The sequence below is a fragment of the Megascapheus bottae genome, chromosome 26, assembly GCF_031878675.1.
Source record: "Megascapheus bottae isolate mThoBot1 chromosome 26, mThoBot2.hap1, whole genome shotgun sequence".
NCBI lineage: Eukaryota > Metazoa > Chordata > Mammalia > Rodentia > Geomyidae > Megascapheus > Megascapheus bottae.
Window position 1 is genome coordinate 11699875 of NC_143534.1, and position 21133 is coordinate 11721007.

The window sequence follows — 21133 nt, forward strand, 5'->3', positions numbered from 1 at the left end:
AATTAAATTATTGTGTTAATCTATCCTTAGAGCAAGAAGTTGGCTATATCTCTATTGCCTCATTGACTATATCTCTATCATCTATATCAATGTGGGATTGAATACTACAAATGATTGGGATATGTCAAATGCTTTTGGTCAAATTAATTTCTCTGCCTCGTTTTCCAGAAGAGGCTGGAGAAGTGTTTTTAAAAATGGACAGCTCAAAAAGATGCTGCTAAATTGTACATATATTTAGGAAGTAGAGGCATAGCTCAAGTGGTAGAGTGCCAGCTTTGAGCTAAGAAAGTCAAGCAAGAGTGCAAGGCCCTGAGTTCAACCCCCAGTGCCAGTAAATACACACACTCTTACACGTGTGTGTGTGCACATGCACACACTCAAATAGATTGTACATATCTCTAATGGTACACCCGTGAAATAAAAAGTGCTGGGAGAGAATGAGGGAGGATGACACTATTCAGAAAAAAAAAAGAATAATCAGAAAGGATGCTTGCTTAGCAAGATCTCGAGTTCAATCCCCAGTACTTCCAAGTTCAAAAAAAATCAAAACTGCTCATGTGAGCAAACAAAAACAAAAAACAAAAACCGAAAAGACACTATGGAGCATTGCAGTAAAACGTCAGTCTCCTAAGAAGGATGGCACGGTCACTTCTGAGCATGCGCTCTGAAGCCCAGGTGTCATTTAGTCTTATTCTGGCCCAGTATCTTCTACCGGTCTAATCTTCAACAGCTTGTGGGCCAATTCCCTCACTTGTATCAAAGAAGCCCAGTGTGGACTAATATGCGACTGTGGCTCCACTGGTGGAAGCCTCAGTGGTACCAGGCCTGCATGGGATAGCAATAAGAAGACCGTGGTAATGGCAGCTTTTCTCTAGAGATTCCCAGTCACCATGGAGGAACGTGCGCCACTCAGGATTTGTGGTAAAGGTACAAAAGCAGGATTCTGGAACTCCAGAGATTGTGTCTGTCCCAAATTACGCATGGACAATCTTTAGCCAAGTTTTTTTTATTATTATTATTATTATTATTATTATTACTATTATTGTTGTTGTTGTTGCTCTGTAGGAAGCACAATTACAATAACAAAATCAATGAAGTCCACATTTGTGCAAGATAACATACACACTCCACTTCTGATTTCCTTTCCCCTGCAGAGATTTTTCAAGCTTTTGCTTTTCTCTCCCTGCCCTTCAATGGATTGCTTGTTGATACCTTCCTTAAAGGGCATGATGGAAAGAAAAAGACACAGACTGCTTATGCTTGAAGCTATATTAGCCATTACCAGACTCATGTAGAGGTACAGAAGAGAAAGAGTTGCCTTGGTGCTAAAGTAACTATTGTAAAAATGGCATTTTTTTTCTCTCCAGGCAATCTATGTTTATCTATTTTTACACAGCTTCTCATCTACTGGTCTTTTAGGCATTGATGACTTTAGAGTTAATTATTATGCAGGGTTTATAAGAGTTGCTGATAGAAAGCAAGTAGTGGAGAAAAAAAATGACAATGGAAAGCTGGGTGACAGTGGCTCATGCCTGTAATCCTACCTACTCACGAAACTGAGATGTGAGAACTGCAGTTTGAAGACAGCCCATGCGGGAAAGTCTGTGGGACTCTTATCTCCAATAAACTATTCAATAAACTAAAATACAACAAAAAGCCAGAAGTGGGTCTTTGGCCGCTTAAATGGTAGAGTGCTAGCCTTGAGCAAAAGATGCCAAGGACAGCATCTAGGCCCTAAGTTCAAGCCCCAGGACACACACACACACACACACACACACACACACACACACACACACACACATGAAAACTGAGAACCAAATTGAATTGTGCTGTCTAGTACATCAGGAAAATGCCACATAGCTTTTATTAGTATCTCCTGTGTGTCCTTACAGACAGAGAGCTGTCATCATACAACATGCATTCCTTGCTTGTGACTTACCCTCTTATTTCGACTTGAGCTACAGCAGTGATGTTGATCTGCACACTCACAAAGTTGCTCTCAGGATTGTCCTTATTGGAACTACAAAACAGTAACATACGATTTAAAAGTATTTTATCAAATTTGCCGAAGCATCCCTTGTGTCTCAAGAATAACCCACTCTTAGATCGTGCCATTGAGAACAGGATGGCATATTTATTGTACAAAATCATAACCAGTGCAAAGATCTTTGTAACCAATGGCAATGCAGCAAGTTCCTATGAAAAGACACAAAACAAGGATCCTGAGAAACTCACATTTGTTTTCATTTCAATGGCTAAATCCAAAGACATATTCCTTTACATCTCTGGGCACCACATTCATGCCCATTAAATAAGAAATGACAGTGCAGTCGACTCCTGATTTTCCATGCTAATAAAGAAGAGAATGGGTGTGAAGAATCTGGAGAAATACCTAATCGAAAAAGCATTTGCCTCTGGCTCTGGAATGCATCCCACCATACATTGTTTTTGGCAGGCATTCTGTCTTCCTATGGTTTTATTTCTTAAGTTAATATTTCTCTAAGTGTACATTTACTGCACCCTCACTGGCTGGCTAGAACAAGACATAAGGAGTGAAATGAGAGAATGGCTCATACCCAGAAGAAACAAAGCCCAAGGAAGTTGGGCATTGTCTAAGAGGGCGATTCAGTGTTCAAGAAGTAATGTACCTACTACCTGATAAATGTAACTGTAACCCCTCTCTCTATATATCACCCTGACAATAAAATACAATAGTTTTAAAAGGAATATATATACATATATATATATATATAATTCAGAGTCCATTAATGCATCAGGAATCTTGAGAAGGAATGTGTGTATTTGAACAGTAGAGCAATTCTTTTAAAATTTGCTATATTTCCTCCTTAAGTACATATAATTAGATAAGAGACTTGAGTTTTATGTGTGTGTGTGTGTGTGTGTGTGTGTGTGTGTGTGTGTGTACATGACAGCACTGAGGCTTGAACTCAGGATCTGGGCACCGTCCTTGAGCTTTTTCACTCAAGGCTAGCATTCTCCTTGAGCCACAGTTCCATTTTCAGCTATGTGCCATTCCTGAGGCTTAACCTGGATAAAGCCAGACCCAGGGCCTAGGCATTATCTCCGAGCTTCTTTTGCTCAAGGCTAGAGTCCCTGCTCTACTTCTGGATTTTTTTCCCTTCTGGTAGTTCATTGGAGATAAAAGTCTCCCAAACTTTCCTGCATGTGCTGACTTCAAGCTGTGATCCTCAGATCTCAGCCTCCTGAGTAGCTAGGCTTACATGCATGAGCCATTGGTACCAGGTAAGGCTGATTTGCAATGTTGAACAATGGCAGACTCAGTATCCATACCTTCTGGTTGGCTAACAGCTTTGTCCCTGTTATAGTGACACATTAGGATACTTGCTACTGTTTGTGTTGACAAGGTAAGAAAGGAAACAAGCTTGATATATAATGGAGATGCTTCTTTGCCCTCCTTCCTGGAAGGAAAGCTCCCCTTCAAAACCCACTGCCCCCATTCAAACAAACAATCTATCACAGCCAAATTCCTGGGCTATTTATACTGTCTGTGCTCCTTCAACGCAACCATGCCAAACTTCCACACCCTCTGTTACACACACACAGGACAAACAAGCTTCTCACTTTATTACTCCCATGCTATTTCCTTTTACTGATCATCTATTATTTTCGAACTTTCTCTTCTCCGGTGTCCTTTGGAATATCAGGAAAGACAATACAGCATTCATTTTGCCATTCCTGAGGAAGTAATTTCAAGGGTGATCACAAAGTCCTATTTGTACCATTTATACGTGGGAATGGGTCTACAATGTCAGGAAAAGATTTAGGTCATATAGAGCCAGGGTACACACAGAAAAAACCCTTAGATGTAAAGATTAGGTCACAGGAAATAGTTTCAGGTTTTTGCCTTTCAGCTCCTGTTTGTTGAGAAAGGCATTAGGGTCAAGAAATGGTAATTGACATATGTAAGGGTTTAGACGTCAGATTATTCGATTTATTTCTGGCATGAACATTTAAACTAAATGCAAAGCCTCCGATATAAATTCTTATTTACATTTCTGGAACCTTCTAAGCAGAGCATACAGATAAAATTCTCCTTTCTCAAATACCTGAGCATCTGAGTTTACAATAGGTCAGTTCTTTCCTATCTATCTATCTATCTATCTATCTATCTATCTATCTATCTATCTATCCATCGGTTTTAGTTGTACTCGGGTTTGAACTAAGGGCCTCATTCTTGCCATGCTGGTGTTCTACCACTTGAGCCATACCTCCAGCCCTTTTATGACTTTAATTATTTTTGTATGAGGTCTCTATATTTTTGTTTCCTATACTGGCTTAAATCTGTCCTATGATCTATAGCTTACTCTTTAGCTGGGGTCACAACTGCATGCTACTATACTAGATTGCTTCTTGCAATGGAAGATGGGGTTATCACTAAATTTTCACCCAGATTGGCTTCCAACTATAACCCTCCCAGTCTCTACTTCTTGAGGAGCGGAGATGACAGGAACGAGCTCCCGTGTTTTGCCCTCATTCTGAATTTTTCCTTTTCCCCCACAGGATAATGTTAAAATAGTCATGAGCAGATGTGGAATAAAGTCATGACCCAATTCCACATGAAAGGGGATGTGTAGAAATACGACTAGAGCAGATGTACAGAAACAGTTGACCATTTCTATTGCCCAGTGTCCAATTTCTACAAATCCAGTACTTATCACTGAGGTAAGTCTTTAAGTCAACATCTATAGGATGACTTTTGGATATAGCATTTAGAGTATTTTTCTAGTGTCTTTTGAGATAACTACTATCTCTATCCATCCTCTTATTCATAAATAATGAATTTACTTGTCAGCTTCATACTAGGCTTTCTTTCCAAGTAAGGGCCATGAATTATATGAGCATTGTATCTTTCCCTAAGTAACATACTACTTTATGCCCAGTGGGATCCAGCATACAGACAACAAGGAAGATTAACCAAGTGATGCTTACTTACCCATTACTTTGGGATTTTTCCATACTGCAAACTAAGTATTCTACTTAAACGATATCCAAAATGGAAGGTATTATGGCATTATGACTACATAAGTATTTTTCATATTTTTGTGGCTATTAGTGGTTTAGTAATCTTTTTTATATATAAAATAAAGTGACATTTAGAGGAATTCACTCCATCCCCATTGCATGGCTTAATTTGAATACAATAACAAAGGCGCTAAGATTCAACAGAGGACTTTTAAGTTAAATTCAAGAAATTGCTGGTTAAAGTCAGAAATAGGCAGCAGAGTTAAGTTAGAGACTCTCCTTGGCGCTATCACAAAGCTGTGTGTGTGTGTGTGTGTGTGTGTGTGTGTGTGTGTGTGTTGTTACACAGGATGCTGATTTTTTAGAAAATCCATTATTATGCATTATATATATTAAACATCTTAAAGCTTTCATTGATTTAGCAGTTTAAAGGTCATCTGCTATGTGGAGTAATTATTCTAAGTAATTATTCTAATGTGACTTTAAAGGGCAGCCACAGTTGAGGCCCAAGTTGTGGACACGAACCTTATGCTTGTTTCTAGTTGGAACAAGGACTTAATGGGCTGGCCAGGGTATCAATAACTCTGCAAGGTGATCCTGTCCTGTCTGGACCATGGTTTTGGATGCTTTGTAAACTGCAGATTGCATAAAGAATTCATTTCTTGGGGCATTTTATTAGCTACATTCACGTTTACCTAGTATGCACGTTTCATAAGTAGTATTATATCATATACTATTCCTTTCAGCTTTGGTGTTTGAAATACGAATTTGGATCCCATTACTGCTGCATGAACTGTTGTGCATAGCTGGGAAGAACTGGGTTCCATATTTGTTTATTCCATGGATCTTTCTGATTATGAAATATCTTTGGCCACAGAAACAAACAGAATGGACAATGAAAGCTAATTTCCTTCAACATGATGTTTCTCAGGGAAGGACTCAGTGTATTGTCGGTGGAGAAGGTCCTGCCCTCGAAATACACTCTGATGGTACTTGTACCCCATCAAGAGACTCAGAACACCAGGAGACTTCAAGTTTTAGGTGACAAAATCTTTGTTCTTTTCAGATTTTATTCCTAGTAATCAACTGACTCTTGATGTAATGCCTGGTTGTGTAGGTATGTTACCTGGGACAAGAGAAAGAAGGGTGAAGTGACCCAAATCTGACTACCTAATAGAGTTTCTTATATAAATCCACACATATGGAAGATGATAAAAATAATTAAGAAAAATGAAAGTAAGGCAAAAGCCAAGTGTAAATTCTAATTTCAGAAGAACTTTACAGATGAAGGAGCTTGTCCGGTATTACATATTTTATTCATAATTTTGTGCCCATAATTGTGTACCTGGTCCCCCAGTTCAAGTCCTAAGACTGACAAAAAAAAACCCACAACAACCAGAAAAAACCCTCATGTTCATATAAGTAACAATATGGCCTAATAATAGGTTTTCATTTTGTCATAAATCATAGCAGGCATTTAAAGATCTAACCTTGTGATTTGGAGATCAAAGCTGATGCTCATGTTTGTTTTCTCAAGACGTGGAACAGCAAATCGGAGGCCCAGAGAATACTAAAAGCAATAACCACAAAGAAGAAATACACACCGGACACAAAGTTATTACATGAGAGGAGCAACCATGTATACATAGTGTAGAAATCTCTCCTAAGCAATTCCTCCCCAGCCTACCCAGTCCCCTTTAATCTATTTTTGCCACAGGTATCTGACAGCAAAGAGGACGTGGTTTAATGAGACTTAAGGACAGAAGACTCAACTCACTGTATATTTTGGTTCCTTTTGTCTAGCCCTGTGCCCCCTCTTCTTTGGCTATTCCCCTTAGCCACAAATTGTAAATGACCAAAATATGCAAGAGGAAATTGATAAAGGAAAATTATGCTCCTTTTGTTTGATGGATACTTATCTGGTTTTGAAATTACAGCTGTGAAGTTAATGCAATGATGTGGATAATGCTTTTCATGAAATGTTGAACAACAAAAAAGAAAAAGTTTCTAAGTTTTTTGGCAATATGCTTTAGTTATACATGAAAAATTACTATTTAAGAATGGAAATGTACTGAAAAGAAATATTCCAGAATGATCTTGATAGTTAGATGAGGATTTTGTTATTTATTTTTCTTCCTTTACCCTCAAAATTTTTTGGTGCCAGTGTTGGGTCTTGAACTCAGGATCTGGGCTCTCTCCCTGAGATCTGTGCACAAGGCTAGTGGTCTACCACATAGTCACAGCTCCACTGCTGGTATTTTGGTGGTTAATTGGTGATAAGTCTCATGGACTTTCCTTCTTGGACTGGCTTCAAACACTGATCCTCAGATTTCAGCCTCCCGAGTACCTAGGATTAACAGACATGAACCACTGGCTCTTGGCTTCTTTTTTCCCAAATGTTAAAATTACTGTCATTATTTTTTATAATTTCAAATTATATTAACAATGGAGAAAAATAAATACAATGATATGAATGAGGAAGAAACGCTAGTATCTAATACATATTCAGCATTGTATGATTCAGTCTCTTAGGTACTATCTGTGGGTTACATGCTTTATTTCATTTACCATAACTACTCTGGGATAGGTATTGCACACTGTTGACATTTCATAGTCTGATAGTGACCTGAGAATTAGAGAAATTAAGTGCCACACTCCAGGTGCTTAGCAAATGAACCACAGAGCTAGAGTTGAAATGTGTGTGAGGCAGATTTCGAACCCACAGAATACAGTACAATATTTAAGCCGGTTATCAAAACTCATGTTTAAGCTGGTGCTCATGCCTATAATCCTAGCTAATGAGGAGGCTGAGATCTAAGGATTGTGGCTCACAGATAGCCCAGTTAGGAAAAACCATGAGACTCTTATCTCCAGTTAACCACCAGATAACTGGAAGTGGAACTATGGCTCAAAATGGTAGAGCTCAGGGATAGTGCCCAGGTCCTGAGTTCAAGTAGCATGACTGAAAAAGAAAGAAAAAGAAAAAAAAGTCATATGAGTAACAATATGACCTACTAACACGTTTTCATTTTGATCATAAATCCCAATCCTTTCTGGATGAGTCCTGTAACCCTCTAGTCTCTTGACTTCAGTCAGATTATTACACCATCCAACTTTCCTCCAATGATGTATCTTCCCATTTCAGGTGATTTACTCAAGGTTATCAGCTCACAGAGGGGGGCACTGGTAGTTGAACTCATGTCCCTTGATTATGGAGCATGAATCAAGTATCATTCCAGATGTGCCAATTTTCTGTCAGATCTCCACGTATGCTGTTTCTCCCTTCTTCAGAAATTTCTTTTTGAAGAACTATTCAAGGCTTCCGAACTCAGGGTAAAGATTTATTTCCTACAATAAATCCTGCTGCCACAGGCACAGCCAGACAAAACTCCCCTTCTTTATCCCTCTGCCTCCATCTACACCGCTCTCTCATTGCAAAGCCTACAATATACAATAGTTCTGAAGTTTTTAAGGAACAGGAATCCTGTGTATTTGTATTTATATTGTTAGATTTTAGTACTCTGATTGGACACCCAGAAGGAGCACAATACAAATTCCTGAAAGAAGGAAAACCATCAGAATCCTGTGCTATTGTGATCAATACATATCACTACATAGGCTGAAGAGATGACAATTTCATTGTGTAGGAATTGCATAGATCAGCGCCAAACACTTGATCCTCAGCTCTCCATTCAAAAGTGTCTCTGGCCTAACACATTTTCCTTTTTCTGCCTGTGAAAATTTGGAAGTTGTTGTGAAACTTCTTTTTTTATTGTCTGGATAATGTAGAGAGGGGCTACGATAAAACTTCTTGTCTTAACAATGATTTTATATTTCTACAGTTCCTCCATGGAGTTGTCTTTTACTGTTTAAGAAATAAGAAGTAAGACTTTGGATTTCTGACTCGAAATTTTAAATTAAAATGAAGAGGCACTTTTAAGTTAAACATAAAAAATTGGAAACTATTTTCTTTTAAAATATGAGGATTGGGATACATATTCCTGGTGATTTCTGATGCTTTTCTTTGATATTTACATCTGTAAGTCCATGTGGAACTTTACTCTGTGGAGACTCTTCCAGGTATAAAATGAAGAAGTAAATAAATCAGAGTGTTTTTATAACAATACAGAATGCAATAAACTTTGATGTGTTTAAGAGCATTAAAGGGTGAGATAAGAAAGCTATTAGGTTTCTTCCACTAAAGACCTCAGAGATAAATACATATAAACAATTTACTTCCTTGTCTTCTACGGATTATTTGCTGGTAAAATGGATCAGCTTCATTTCATATACACACATTTGTGGTTGAGACCATGTTGCCATTTTTATCTTTCTCTTTCAATGACACATGGTGGCCAGTTCTGTTCCATTAATCCTTAATGATCTTAGACAATCTCTGGTCTAGATTTAATACTGAAAAGGGAATGAGTGATGGCACCTACAGATGCTATCATTATTGCTACCCTGGGAAATTATTTCCATTTGTGTTTGGGGTCAATTACTTCATATCAAATTGAGTGCTTGGATCTTCTTTTTTCTCTTTCTAGAAACTAGCCAAATGAATTATTAGCTTCTAAAAAAGTAGGATTATAATGAAAGATGTTCTAATATCTCAGTTTGGACACCTCCTGTTCTATGTTTTATGGCTTTATTCTATCGCCTCATCTGTTTCCCATTAGTTTTTATCCAGAGTCCTCTCTGCAGCGTTGTGGGGCAGACAGGCCCGAGCTTGTGGTCAGGCCTGCCGTGAATCTGGTCCTGTCTTTTGTCATGTGTGTGATTTTAGGCAATTTATTCACTTAGCCTCCATTCTAGCTCTCATTCCTCTCATCCAGAACATAGGAGAGACACTTAATATATGGGGATATCTTAAAATTCAATGAAATAGCATAAAAGATAACCCTTCTCCTAGCAATAGGTTTATAACGCAAAATAACTGATCTATGATCACAAAAGGGAATCTGTCAAAGGAATTTACTTTTAACTTATATATTTTTCACCCCCTTCTAAAGTAAGATAAGACTTCCGTTTGGCATATTTTTAATACTCACAAGTCAGTGTAATATAATGATGTAAATGAATAAAATATTATTTAGCAAAATTTACTGAATAATAAGTTTGGAGTAGATATGACTTGAAGTGTGAAATGCTTAGGTGAATGGGAAGCACTGGGTTAATGGACTATTTATCAGAAGACTCACCAGTGCCTTTACGATGCAGGTGTCTAAGTATCTGCCTGAATTTCCCAGGGAGCAGATGGGAAGGTGCCTCATTAGTGACCCTACAGCTGCCTTTTAAAAGATGGCTAAGGGACCACCAGTCTGCAATCCATTGGGAAGTGGGGTGTGTGTGTGTGTGTGTGTGTGTGTGTGTGTGTGTGTTTTGCCAGGCCTAAGGCTTGAACTCAGGGCCTGGGCTCTGTCTTTGGGCTTTCTCAAGGCTACTGCTCTACCACTTGAGCCACAGCACCATTTGTGGCTTTTTCTATGTATGTGGTACTGAGGAATCATACACAGGCTTCCTGTTTAAATTAGGTTTTATGTAAATCTTCTTTTTTTTAATGTACATTGTATTTCTTTTGGAACCTGAAGAATGTCTCTTGTGTAATTTAAAAAGAAAATAACCAAAGAAACAATCAGTAGTGAAACAATCTTCCTAGATCTGTTACAACAGACGAAGAAGCATATAAAAGTGGGTCATTTTGGTGTTTTGTCCTGTGATTCGCAGTGTGCATAGTCTGTAATGGTAAATCCGATTATGCCAGCTGCTTCCTGCCTTGTGCTGAGTAGCTGAGCGCTAACTGGGGGGAGCTGTCTGCTAGGGCTCTGTAAAATTCAGTTAGACAGAAATCAATGGATCCTGCTGCTGTGCTCTTACGTTTGTTCCAGCCACCATGGGGTTGCCGAGGTCACACACCACCCTCCGGCTCACGTTGTCCATCCTGTACTCACAGCTCAGTGACCGCAGCACCTGTAACACAGAAGAAGGCGGGGATGAAGGTGCTCTAACAAAATACCTGAGGCCGGGTCACTTCTACAGAAACAATTATTTGTCGCGTGATTCTGGTGGTGGGAGAGTCTGATGGCGCACGGTGGGAAAGCCAACAGGAACTTATTTGGTTGAACAGTAAACTGGATATTGTGCTTCAAGAACATGCTAGAATCCATGCTTCATTCTGAAGTTTTATATGAAGGCAAGAATGTGATTTGTCTTTTCAAGCCAACGTGTAAGAAAGGATCCTCCATTCTTTTCCTTTCTACTGCATTAATGATCCCACCCAAACTCAATCCAAAACAAAGAAACAAAACATCCAAACAAACTCCAGACATCTACAGAAAGGATTCTTTGGACAGGTCACAAGGTTTGAAGCGCTAGGCTTCAAGAGGGTGGTGGTTTAGTAGCTGTTCTATTTCCAGTGGCTGCAGTCCAGGCAGCAGAGAACAACTCACACACTCCTTAGCAAAGTTGAATGCACAGAAAAGTCAGACAATCCCCTACTAGGAGAAATCTCCACTGTGGGTAATAAGAAAGAAACAAATCACAGATGCATTTACAGCAGACTCTCTCCCAAAACCCTGAACAGCCGGTTGAGTTACGCTGAAAAAGTTGACTGTTTTTTCTAAAGCTAGTGATTTTCTGTTGCTGCAAAAGGCAAGGCTTTAAAATGTGTATGATTTCACGAGAACTCACAAAGAGTCCTCACCACACAGAGATGTTCCTGCTGAGATCATTAATCATGAAAAAAAAAAAGAAAAAAAAACTTCACAGAGGCTCTCAAAAATGTCCTTGTGTCCCTTGAATACAATTTGAGTGTTTAGTTTCTACAGGAAACATTTTTGCCCTGACTACAGGATAAAGGTTGCATGTATATTTTCCAACTTCCTGGAAATACTTTTTCAACATTAATCTAAGTTTCTCCCACCCACATCCCCTCTGCTCTCTCCCTTTAAAAATGTATTTCCTCTCTATGACAAGAGAAGTGAGGATTGTTTTTCTAGATGTTTCTGGATTGTTTTTCCTCAGTGGATCTATTTTGTTTTGTTGAAACCCATTTATAGCTCTTACAGTATTACTTATTGACTAGACGCATTTACTCTGGACCTGATAATTAACAATTACTGATAAATAAAGAGCCCTTGTCCTCATTAAATTTCTAATTAGTATAACAACTATAACAAGTAATTCTAAGCAGTTGTAACAAGGCATGGCGACATACTGTATGAGTACTCTGTTAAGTTTTAGAGTAGAAGAAACAAGAATGCACAGGCATATTTCAGCAATGAAGGAGGAAGTAGCAGCTAAGTGATGGGCTTAGAAGCAGAGATCAGTGCTGATAAGTGGCTTAAGATAGGTGAGACTTGAATTTTGCTTCTGCTGTTTATTAGCTACCTAACCACAGGCATGGTTCTTCATTTTTGCTTATGTATAAAATGAGGAACATAATAGAGACTTCCTTATAAGGTTGTTATGAGGACTGAGTGGATTAAATATGCAATAGCTCACAGAAGGTATTCAATTAATAATTCATCAAATTAGAGTACAAATTCAATAGCCATTCAATAAAAGGCTTGGAAGGATGAGAAGAAAGAGGGAAGCCTGGTTGAAGATGGCAGAATGGAACCTGCAGGTCAGAGACAGGGAACACCCAAGAGTGGGCGAACTCAATGAATGCAGTCTGACTGGGATTTCAGGTGAGGGGGCCCGAGGGTCAGTGTTTAGGAGGAAGAGCACTATGGGTCTTCTGCAAGACTTGGATCTTATCCTAAAGGCTCTGGGAGTGTGTGTGTGTGTGTGTGTGTGTCTGTCTGTCTGTCTGTCTGTCTGTCTGTCTGTCTGTCTCTCTGTTGACTGGTCTGTCAGTCTGTCAGTACTGGTGTTTTTTTTTGACTCAAGCATGATGTTCTACACCCCCACTTTGGGCTTTTCTTTTGCTGGTTAATCGGGAGAAAAGAGTCTCATGGACTTGGCGCCAGCCTCAGATCTCAGCCTCCTGAGTAGCCAGGGTTATAGGCATGAACTACCAAAGCTCACCCTCAGATTTATAGTCCAGGAATGTTCTCTCTGCTGAGATGGGACTGGGGGAATTCACGAGGGGACAGACGCAGGATTCTGTGTAGGAAGGCAGTGTCAGGGCCAGGGCCATGGGAACCAGAGGGATTGAGGATTGACTTTAGGCTTCAGAGACCAGGTACGTGCGTATGCCAGACTCTGATACCCTGAACACAGCAAGAGAGGTGCATGGTGTAAGAAGAGAAAAAGAAATCTAGTTATGGACATGCTGAAGGCATGGGGAGAGTTAAGTAGAGAGAGAGAGAGAGTAGAGGTACCTACCTAGAATCACTGCATTCATAGATGCAGATTAATGGTTAATGGAAAGATGAAAGACGAGGAAATTATTTTTAACAGGTAGAGTTTCCATTTGGAGGATAAAATCTTCCAGAAATGGGTAGTTGTCACAGTTGCACAATGTGAGATGTCATGGAAGTGTACATTATCATGGTTAAATGACAGATTTCATCTTACACATCTGATAAACATTCTAGAACCCATTCTTCCTTTAACAAATCAAGGGGCAGAGTGATACAGAGGGAGTTAAAACAAAAACATGAATGGAACTCTGGAACCTTGAAAAACTAGCATACTTGACCTTTCTTTTTTGTTTGTTTTGATAGCTGTGTGCAAGTATTTGTATGTGATACTTTCTTGGTTTTCTTTTGTTTTACTTGTAGAAATTCTTGTATAGGATGACATTTCAACTCAAAATGGTTATTGGTCAGTTCTATTCTCTTCCTTGCTTCAGCTCTCAATCCTCTCGGCAATATTTTTGAGTCAGTCTTGGGGCTTGAACTCAGGGCCTAGAACCACTTCCAGCTTTTTGGTAGTCAATTATAGATAGGCTAATTACACACAGTTTCCTGTCTTGGCTGGCTTTGAATTATGATCTCAAACTCAGCCTTCTGAGTAGCTATGATTACAGTCTTGAGCCTGGCAATCCTTGGACAATTTATCTTGAAAGACACTGACACTGTATGAGCCCATCCCCCTTCTGGCTCGTTGCTTCTATGAGTTGGTGAAAGGACTAAATCTCAGCCTAAATGGCCCTACTTCCCATTTGCTTACATTAAAATGAATATACCCAGCTCTTTACATTAAGCGATCTGCAGGCATTACCTTGTTGTTTCGTTCAATCCCAACATAATCTGCCTCTTCCGGTATTGTGACGACAAGTTCAGCCTCATAGGCTCCTTCTCCTTCATTTCTTGCATTGATGATAAGCATGAGGTGATTTTCATCTCCAATGATTATCTGATGCTTATCTCTGAAAATACAGTTTAATAAGAATGGTGAGGTATTTTACTGCTCTCACCTGATGGATATTTTACTTCGGAACTTAGGAGGAGGAAAAGAAGGAGAATGACAGATACATGACTGGGACAAAAAAAAAAAAAAGAAGATAGATGATCAAGATGATGGTGGGGGTTGGGGAACAAGAGAGTCATTTCTTGATGGAAAGAGCCGGTACACATCCAGTGTGTGCTGCTAACCCACTAACAAACAATTCTCAAATAACTGTTTTATAGCTCCTGTGGACTCCACTAGTAGGTCTTTCCACGGTGATCAATTCAAACCCACTAGCATGCTTCACAAGCGGCTAGAAAAAGTTCCTGCATTTAGTTTACAATGTAGGCTGGAACATTAAGAAGAAAACAAACATTGGGGAAAGGAAGGCTTGACATCTCAAGGAAGGCCTGATACAAGGTAGAGAAGATAAGAGGTGGGGGAAAAATAGGCAGATAAAACAAAATCTTCAGTGGCCAATAGAGGAGGGATTTTAAGTAGGCAAAAACTTATTTACTGTGAAGTCCAAATCAAACCAATATTCGAAAAATGCCTCTTCCACTTTTGACCCTCCCTGCTCAAAGCTATTGCTTTTGACACTTGTTAAATTAACGAAGTTTGAGAAGTCTTCTGGAGAGATGAGCAAGCAGATTCCCAAGGCTGCAGTGAGTCCATTCCTGGGCTCAAGAAGCAGCATCAGTTTATATCACTGGACAATGCTGAATCCTAGGTCTGTTTCTCCCTGTAACCTGACACAGTTCTGGAACTCAGGCTTCCCATTACCAACAACTGTGAAACCCTTTGATTCTTTTTTTGCCTTTGTGACACCTTTTGCCTTACTCCCTGGTGTGTCTTTTAAGTCCCCCCCCCTCCTTTCTTTTCTAGTAAATTTAAATTAATTTTGTTTGGACAGTTTTAAGGATGCCTCGGGGTCCTGGGGTGCTGTAAAAATCAGTTTGGTTAAGGTGGTGATGGAGCCTGTCTGTCTGAATTTCTTGTTCACTTTGACAGAGATGAGGGAATTTAATCTAAGCCTCTCTGGAGTTTATTTTCAACAAAATCACTATTTTTCCCTACCTCACTATGGCAGAAAGATAACAGGGTGTATTACCAGTGACACAGAATTGATCACATCTCAGGCTGACCCAATGTGGGGCCAAATTCACATAGTATTATCTAACCCTTTCCCTTCACCCCTCTGGAAAATCTGGATATGTGGAAATGCTGGGAATCTACAATTTCTCCAGGAAAGCTTGACATAAACACCTGTGTCCCTTTAGGTATCATGCACACATTTATTTCTTTAAACTCACGGTCTAGCCGCTAGCTTCAGGTCAGGAACACAGAGATTGTCTTCTCCACAGTCCACCAGGATATGAGCCTGTGTTGAGCAAACTGTGTCAGGAAGTGGCTGGGAGAAAATCCAAGTTACATCCATCTTCTCTCTTAAATTTCCCAATGATTCCATGAATGGACCCAAAGCTTTCACTGCCCCTAGGCAAGATTCTAACCAATACAATCCCATTTCCCGCTGGGTGAACTCTTGATTCAGACTAGTTTACCTTATTGCCTAATCCTAACTTGTCCTGAAATGACAATGTAATGAATGCTTTCTGGCACTGGTTTGAACTGTTTCCGTCACAGCCACATTTTGAACAAATTAAATCCTGAGTATTCAAAGAAAGGCTTCTAAACTCCAAATGATGCATTGTTTTAAGAGACAGGTTAACAAAAGTTTCCAAGTGACTCATGTTTGTATTCCAAAATGAAAGCAAAAAGGCCTGGAGAGTGTGCATGCGTGTGTGCGTGCGTGCGTGCGTGTGTGTGTGCACTGCATATGTGCATGCACACTGTGTACTGACTAATACTGAAGGTTGACCTCAGGATTTGAACTCTGTTCCTGAGCTTTTCTCCTCAAGGCTAGAGTTTCTACCACTTGAGCCACAGCTCCACTTCCAGCTTACTTTTTTTTTCATATTAATTAGAGTTAAAAGCCTCACAGACTTTCCTGCCTGGACTGGTGTTCCTCACTTCTCAGCCTCCTGAGTAGCTAGGATATTAGGTGTAATCCACTTGTATCTGACTTTGGGCTGGCTTTGGCTTCAGGTCCTACAGCTTGATTGAGACTGCACGTGAATGCACGGAGATCATACCTGCTCAGTCACAACGTTGTCTCTGTAGTAATTCAATATTGGTTTCACGTCGAAACCTTCTTTAAAGGTTGATTCATCCAAACTATAATTTAAACTAATGTTGATCGGAGATAACTTATCTCGGAATTCAGTTTCATCCTAGGAAAAATAAGCACCAGCTCAAGAGCAGCTCCATCCAATAACTATTAAAAGTCAGGAAACACTTGACTGTAGTCAGTGGACATGAAGGCTCCAGGAGGCAATTACTGCAGCAGATTGTTCCACGGGCTGACTGATGTGGAGTTACACCACGAGTGAAAGGTCCATGAAGTCAGAAAGAACCATAACGTCAAAAACATGCATGTGGTGGTTATCATCAACCACTGCAGGCAAGGCACCTAAAATCACTCAAGTGTCAAGGTCAAAGATCACACACCTCTCTCCCGTAAATGCCAGGGGAAGCATCATGAATCAGGACTTGTGTTTTTGTGGGGTTACCAGAGTTTATAAGTTGTCTTGGGTTTGGGGAAACATCTTAATTCTCTTCCCCCTTACACCCTGAGCACATTTGAAGTTCTTTTGCAAAAGGAAATGGAAGTTCTCCAAAGGCGAGGAAGAACCAGCAAGCAGTGCACACTAGCAGGCAACAGCATGCCATCAAGGCCGGGATAAAGACTGTGTGCATGGCTTTTCATCCTTGCGTTTGCTTGTGAGCCTTTTGTATTGACAAAGTTTCTCTTGATAGCTAAGACCCTTTACAGAAGAAAAAATGGGGACACAGTCGAACAATCAACCAAGTAAAGATGGATAGCTGTATGGTAGCGTTATAAATGTGTTGAGTTTTAAAGTATCATGGCAAGTTCTGGAGTCATATCATGATTATGTGGAATTATAGTACTTATTATTATTATTTGTTGGAGCTGGGCTTTAAAATCCATGGTTTTATATTTGTTAGGCTAGAATTGTGTCACTGGAGCCATGTTTCTAGTCTCTTTCATTGTAGAATCTTGTACTTTTTGGCTTTAAGCTCTTAACTCCTTTATCTATGCCTCACAGGTAGCTGGGATTACAGACAAGAACCACTTCCTGAGGCTTGCTGAATGGAATAAGGGGCTTCACTGATTTGTTTCCCAGACTGCCCTTCAATTTCACCCCTACCAAACTCCACCTCCCAAGTAGATGGAATTATGGGCATGTGACATAGTGCTGGACCCTAAAACATGATTTTTAGGAAGCATAAATTACAAGTTGCTTCTAGTAAAAGCTTTGCATACCTAAGTGTTTTCCTGAATTGGCTCTGTAATGAATGCTGATAAAAATCTATGCGATATCATCCACACAGGATAAAAAATTCCAATAAATTGTGTTGAGCTTTTATGTTTCTTTTGGGGAGGAGGCAGTTCAAAATGAAAACCACCTGAGTTGAAAGCTATTATCCAGATTTCTTGGTCCCAAATGACAAGAAGTCTTAGAAATGAATAGCAGTAGATCACTAGGTTAGTTCAAGTTAGGGTCAAGAAGAAAGCATTCAACCTTCAAATGAAGTTTCCTCCTAGGAAAATGAAAATAGACAGATGAGGATCTCTGTAGACAAATATGATGGCTACATGGAGAAGGATGGCTGGAATTTGGATTTAAATGTCAGGAGCCTGGAAAATGGTTTGTAAAACACTTACTCGAAGGTAAACAGTGAAATCCTGGCATTGGAAGGATCTCTGCCCTTTTATCACAAGAGGAAAGACAAGATGGGGTTGATGGTTGTAGTGGAAGAGTGTACGCTTAATGGCTCCTTTTTGCTTCAGGGAGTCCAGTTGGACCTCCGCTGTCAGGGCTGAAAGAAGGAAATACAGAGAATAAAAGTATTCAGAAAACTTTGTGTTGAGCCACAGCCCTACTTCTAGCTTTTTTTTTTTTTTTGGTAATTTATTGGAGATAAGAGTCTTATGTACTTCCTTGCCCAGTCTAGCTTCGAACCATAATTCTCAGGTCTCAGCCTCTTGAGTAGGTAAGGCTACTGACGAGTGCCACTGATAAGAATTCTTTGTCATCAGGCATATCTTTTACATACTGAGAATCAAACATAATACATAAAACTGACTATCAGAAAAGACCCCAGGCTGAAATTGTTTTCATAATTTTAAACACATCTTGTTATTGTCCCATACCACTGTGTGTTTTTAATAGATTATCAATCTTGTTTATGGAAACATCTTTATGTAGTGGGCTCGGTGCATATTATGGAATCTGGGTGTTGAGGAAGGGCTCTTTCATTTGCTCTGGTCTGTGCAGAGCCACACTTACTGTTCTGATTTCTTAGTATAGAAGTGTAAAAACGAAAACATACTTGCTCACCTATTGTGTTGGAAAGGCTCTGGCCTGTGACAGACGCACAAGCTTTTAAAGATAAGCTGTAGAAAAACAAAAGCCAATAATACACTGGTGAGTAAAGTTTTGAATCAGAACTTGAAATTCTGTCTCAGATAAATTATTTTTCCGTCTGTACCTCTCATTGCATTCACACACGTACACGTACACAGCAGTTTTGTCACAACACGAGTATAATCCTAGCACCATTGCACTGGGAGATTCTACTTGAATATATGATCAGAGATTAGCTTATTCGTTACATCCATTTATATCCTGCTGCCTTTGTTTAACAAATACACATGAATACTTCCATATGTCATGGAGTAAAACTGTAGCCTGTCAGAGTGGGGACAGTGTTGGGAAAGCCTGCTGATTGGCAAGAACATAGCTCTTCAGAGGGATCTACTTATACTTGTGTGGTTGAAGCTTCCCACAGGACAGGGAGATTGTGTGACTAGCTTGACTGACTGGTAGGGAAGACTAGCTGAAAATCTGGATTTAAGCCTAGTAAGTGTAGAAAAACCTGCTATGCTTAGCTTGAGTCATCCACTCAGCTTAGAAGAAACTAGAACTTGGTGGTACCTTGCTGTAAGAGGGATATGATTGGAATCAGGTAGAAGAGGGATGAGAGAAAAAGAAGCTAAAGAGCTAAAATTAACTGTCTTGATCTAGGTAAGCACAAGGATACCTGATCTAAAAAAGGACAACGATGAGACACTTGATGTATAGGAAAGGCACTGAGTAGATTTGAACCCACTTTAACCACAGTCCATGGAAGTATCTGTCCTGGTTTTACCATGACCTGCCAATTGGACTTGATCTGTGGCCACAGAGGGAGAGAGAAATGTCCAGTGGTTTTTTTTTTTATCAGACTTTGCTGAGCAGTCTTTCCTTCTGAAAAATGTCAACATCCAGTATCTCTGAAGATGTGGCCTGTGTACATTTCTAAGAAAATAAACATGCAAGAAAATACTTTGTACGATTTAGGGCACTCCTGAAGTTTTTACTAATAAACTGCTATAGTATGATTTCCATATTTCTCTGGCATTCCAAAGGAGCAAAACAAACCCTAATCATACTTTAATTCTATGTCAGCTTCCTGTGTCAAACATCATGAAAACGTGTGACATCTGGGATCCATCTAGTTCTGTGACCTCAGTCAATGTCTCCCTTCAGGGTAAATTATCCGCCATCCACCATTAAAACCAACGTTTCCTGAGATGTCTATGCTGTAACAAGTGTTTACATCACTTCCCCAGAGAAATCGCAAATTCCAACCCCTTCTGCTTCAATTAGAATTACTCAAGGTAGATGAACAGTTAATCACATCTTTAAATTTTGTGGTGAGGCTGCCTTCCCAAATTGGAATCTTTCCCCCCCCTATATTGTATATTTTGGATGTAGTTGATATGAGCATAGATAAAGCTCTTTAGTTTTTATAAGATAAATTCCTATTGATAATGAAATTGTCAAACTCTACAGAAATTTATCTGACACACACAAAAAAAGATTACAGCTTTTGGAAAAGGAATAAAAACAAATGTTTTCTCTTTGTAAAAAAAGAGTACTTGAGAAATGTTGTCAGTTAAAGAGTTACTCGTGGTTTATGAATTATATGTCCTATATCAGTGCTTCTTAGTTCTCCCTTCTGTTAATTCAATATCATTAATAATTGAATCGCTTTAACAATCTTTTTTCTACAAGTTTAACATTATGACTATAACTTATCAAATAATTGTTCATGCTCCTCCAACTTAAATTTGCTGGTTTAAAGCAGAAAAGACTGTACCCTCATAGATTTTTCAAGAACTCTATTCTAATCCAAGAAGAAATGCTTCACAAAACAGCCAGAACTAGAGTGGCTCTTTACCATTTGAATCATGCCTTTCATTCTAGGATTTTGCTGGTTATTTTGGAGACCTTCTTCCCTGCCTGGCTTTGAGTCACCACCTACCAGTTCTCAGCCTCCTATATAGCCAAGAATATAAACATGAGCCCCAGGACCTGAATTTTTCTATCTTTTAATACCCTCAGGCAACATTTAAAGCTTTTACACTTTGAAATAAAATGTGTTGTAGGAAATATAGGTAACAGAATTAAAGAAACAATTATAAAGAAAGGTAGTTTATTTCTTTCCACATTAACAAATTCCATTTTATCCTAATATGATTTGAAATAATAAAAATGACTCATAAGGGTCCTGGAGTGTAACCTAGTGGTAGAGTGTTTGCCTAGCATGCACAAAGCCCTGAGTTCAATTCCTTGGTACCACATACACAGAAAAAGCTGGG

At 39.3% G+C, this 21133-nt stretch overlaps 1 protein-coding gene across 1 annotated transcript in view; it reads right to left on the reverse strand.

The window, feature by feature from the left end:
• Nucleotides 1-21133, reverse strand: part of Itga8 (integrin subunit alpha 8) — a 121141-nt gene that overhangs the window by 32583 nt on the left and 67425 nt on the right. The window contains exons 16-23 of the mRNA XM_090318951.1: nt 18828-18883; nt 18152-18306; nt 16497-16634; nt 15657-15724; nt 14176-14323; nt 10882-10974; nt 6495-6574; nt 1940-2020 (exon numbers count right to left, since the gene is read on the reverse strand). Coding sequence (XP_090175077.1) covers nt 1940-2020; nt 6495-6574; nt 10882-10974; nt 14176-14323; nt 15657-15724; nt 16497-16634; nt 18152-18306; nt 18828-18883 — 819 coding nt within the window. The remainder of the gene's footprint in view (nt 1-1939; nt 2021-6494; nt 6575-10881; nt 10975-14175; nt 14324-15656; nt 15725-16496; nt 16635-18151; nt 18307-18827; nt 18884-21133) is intronic.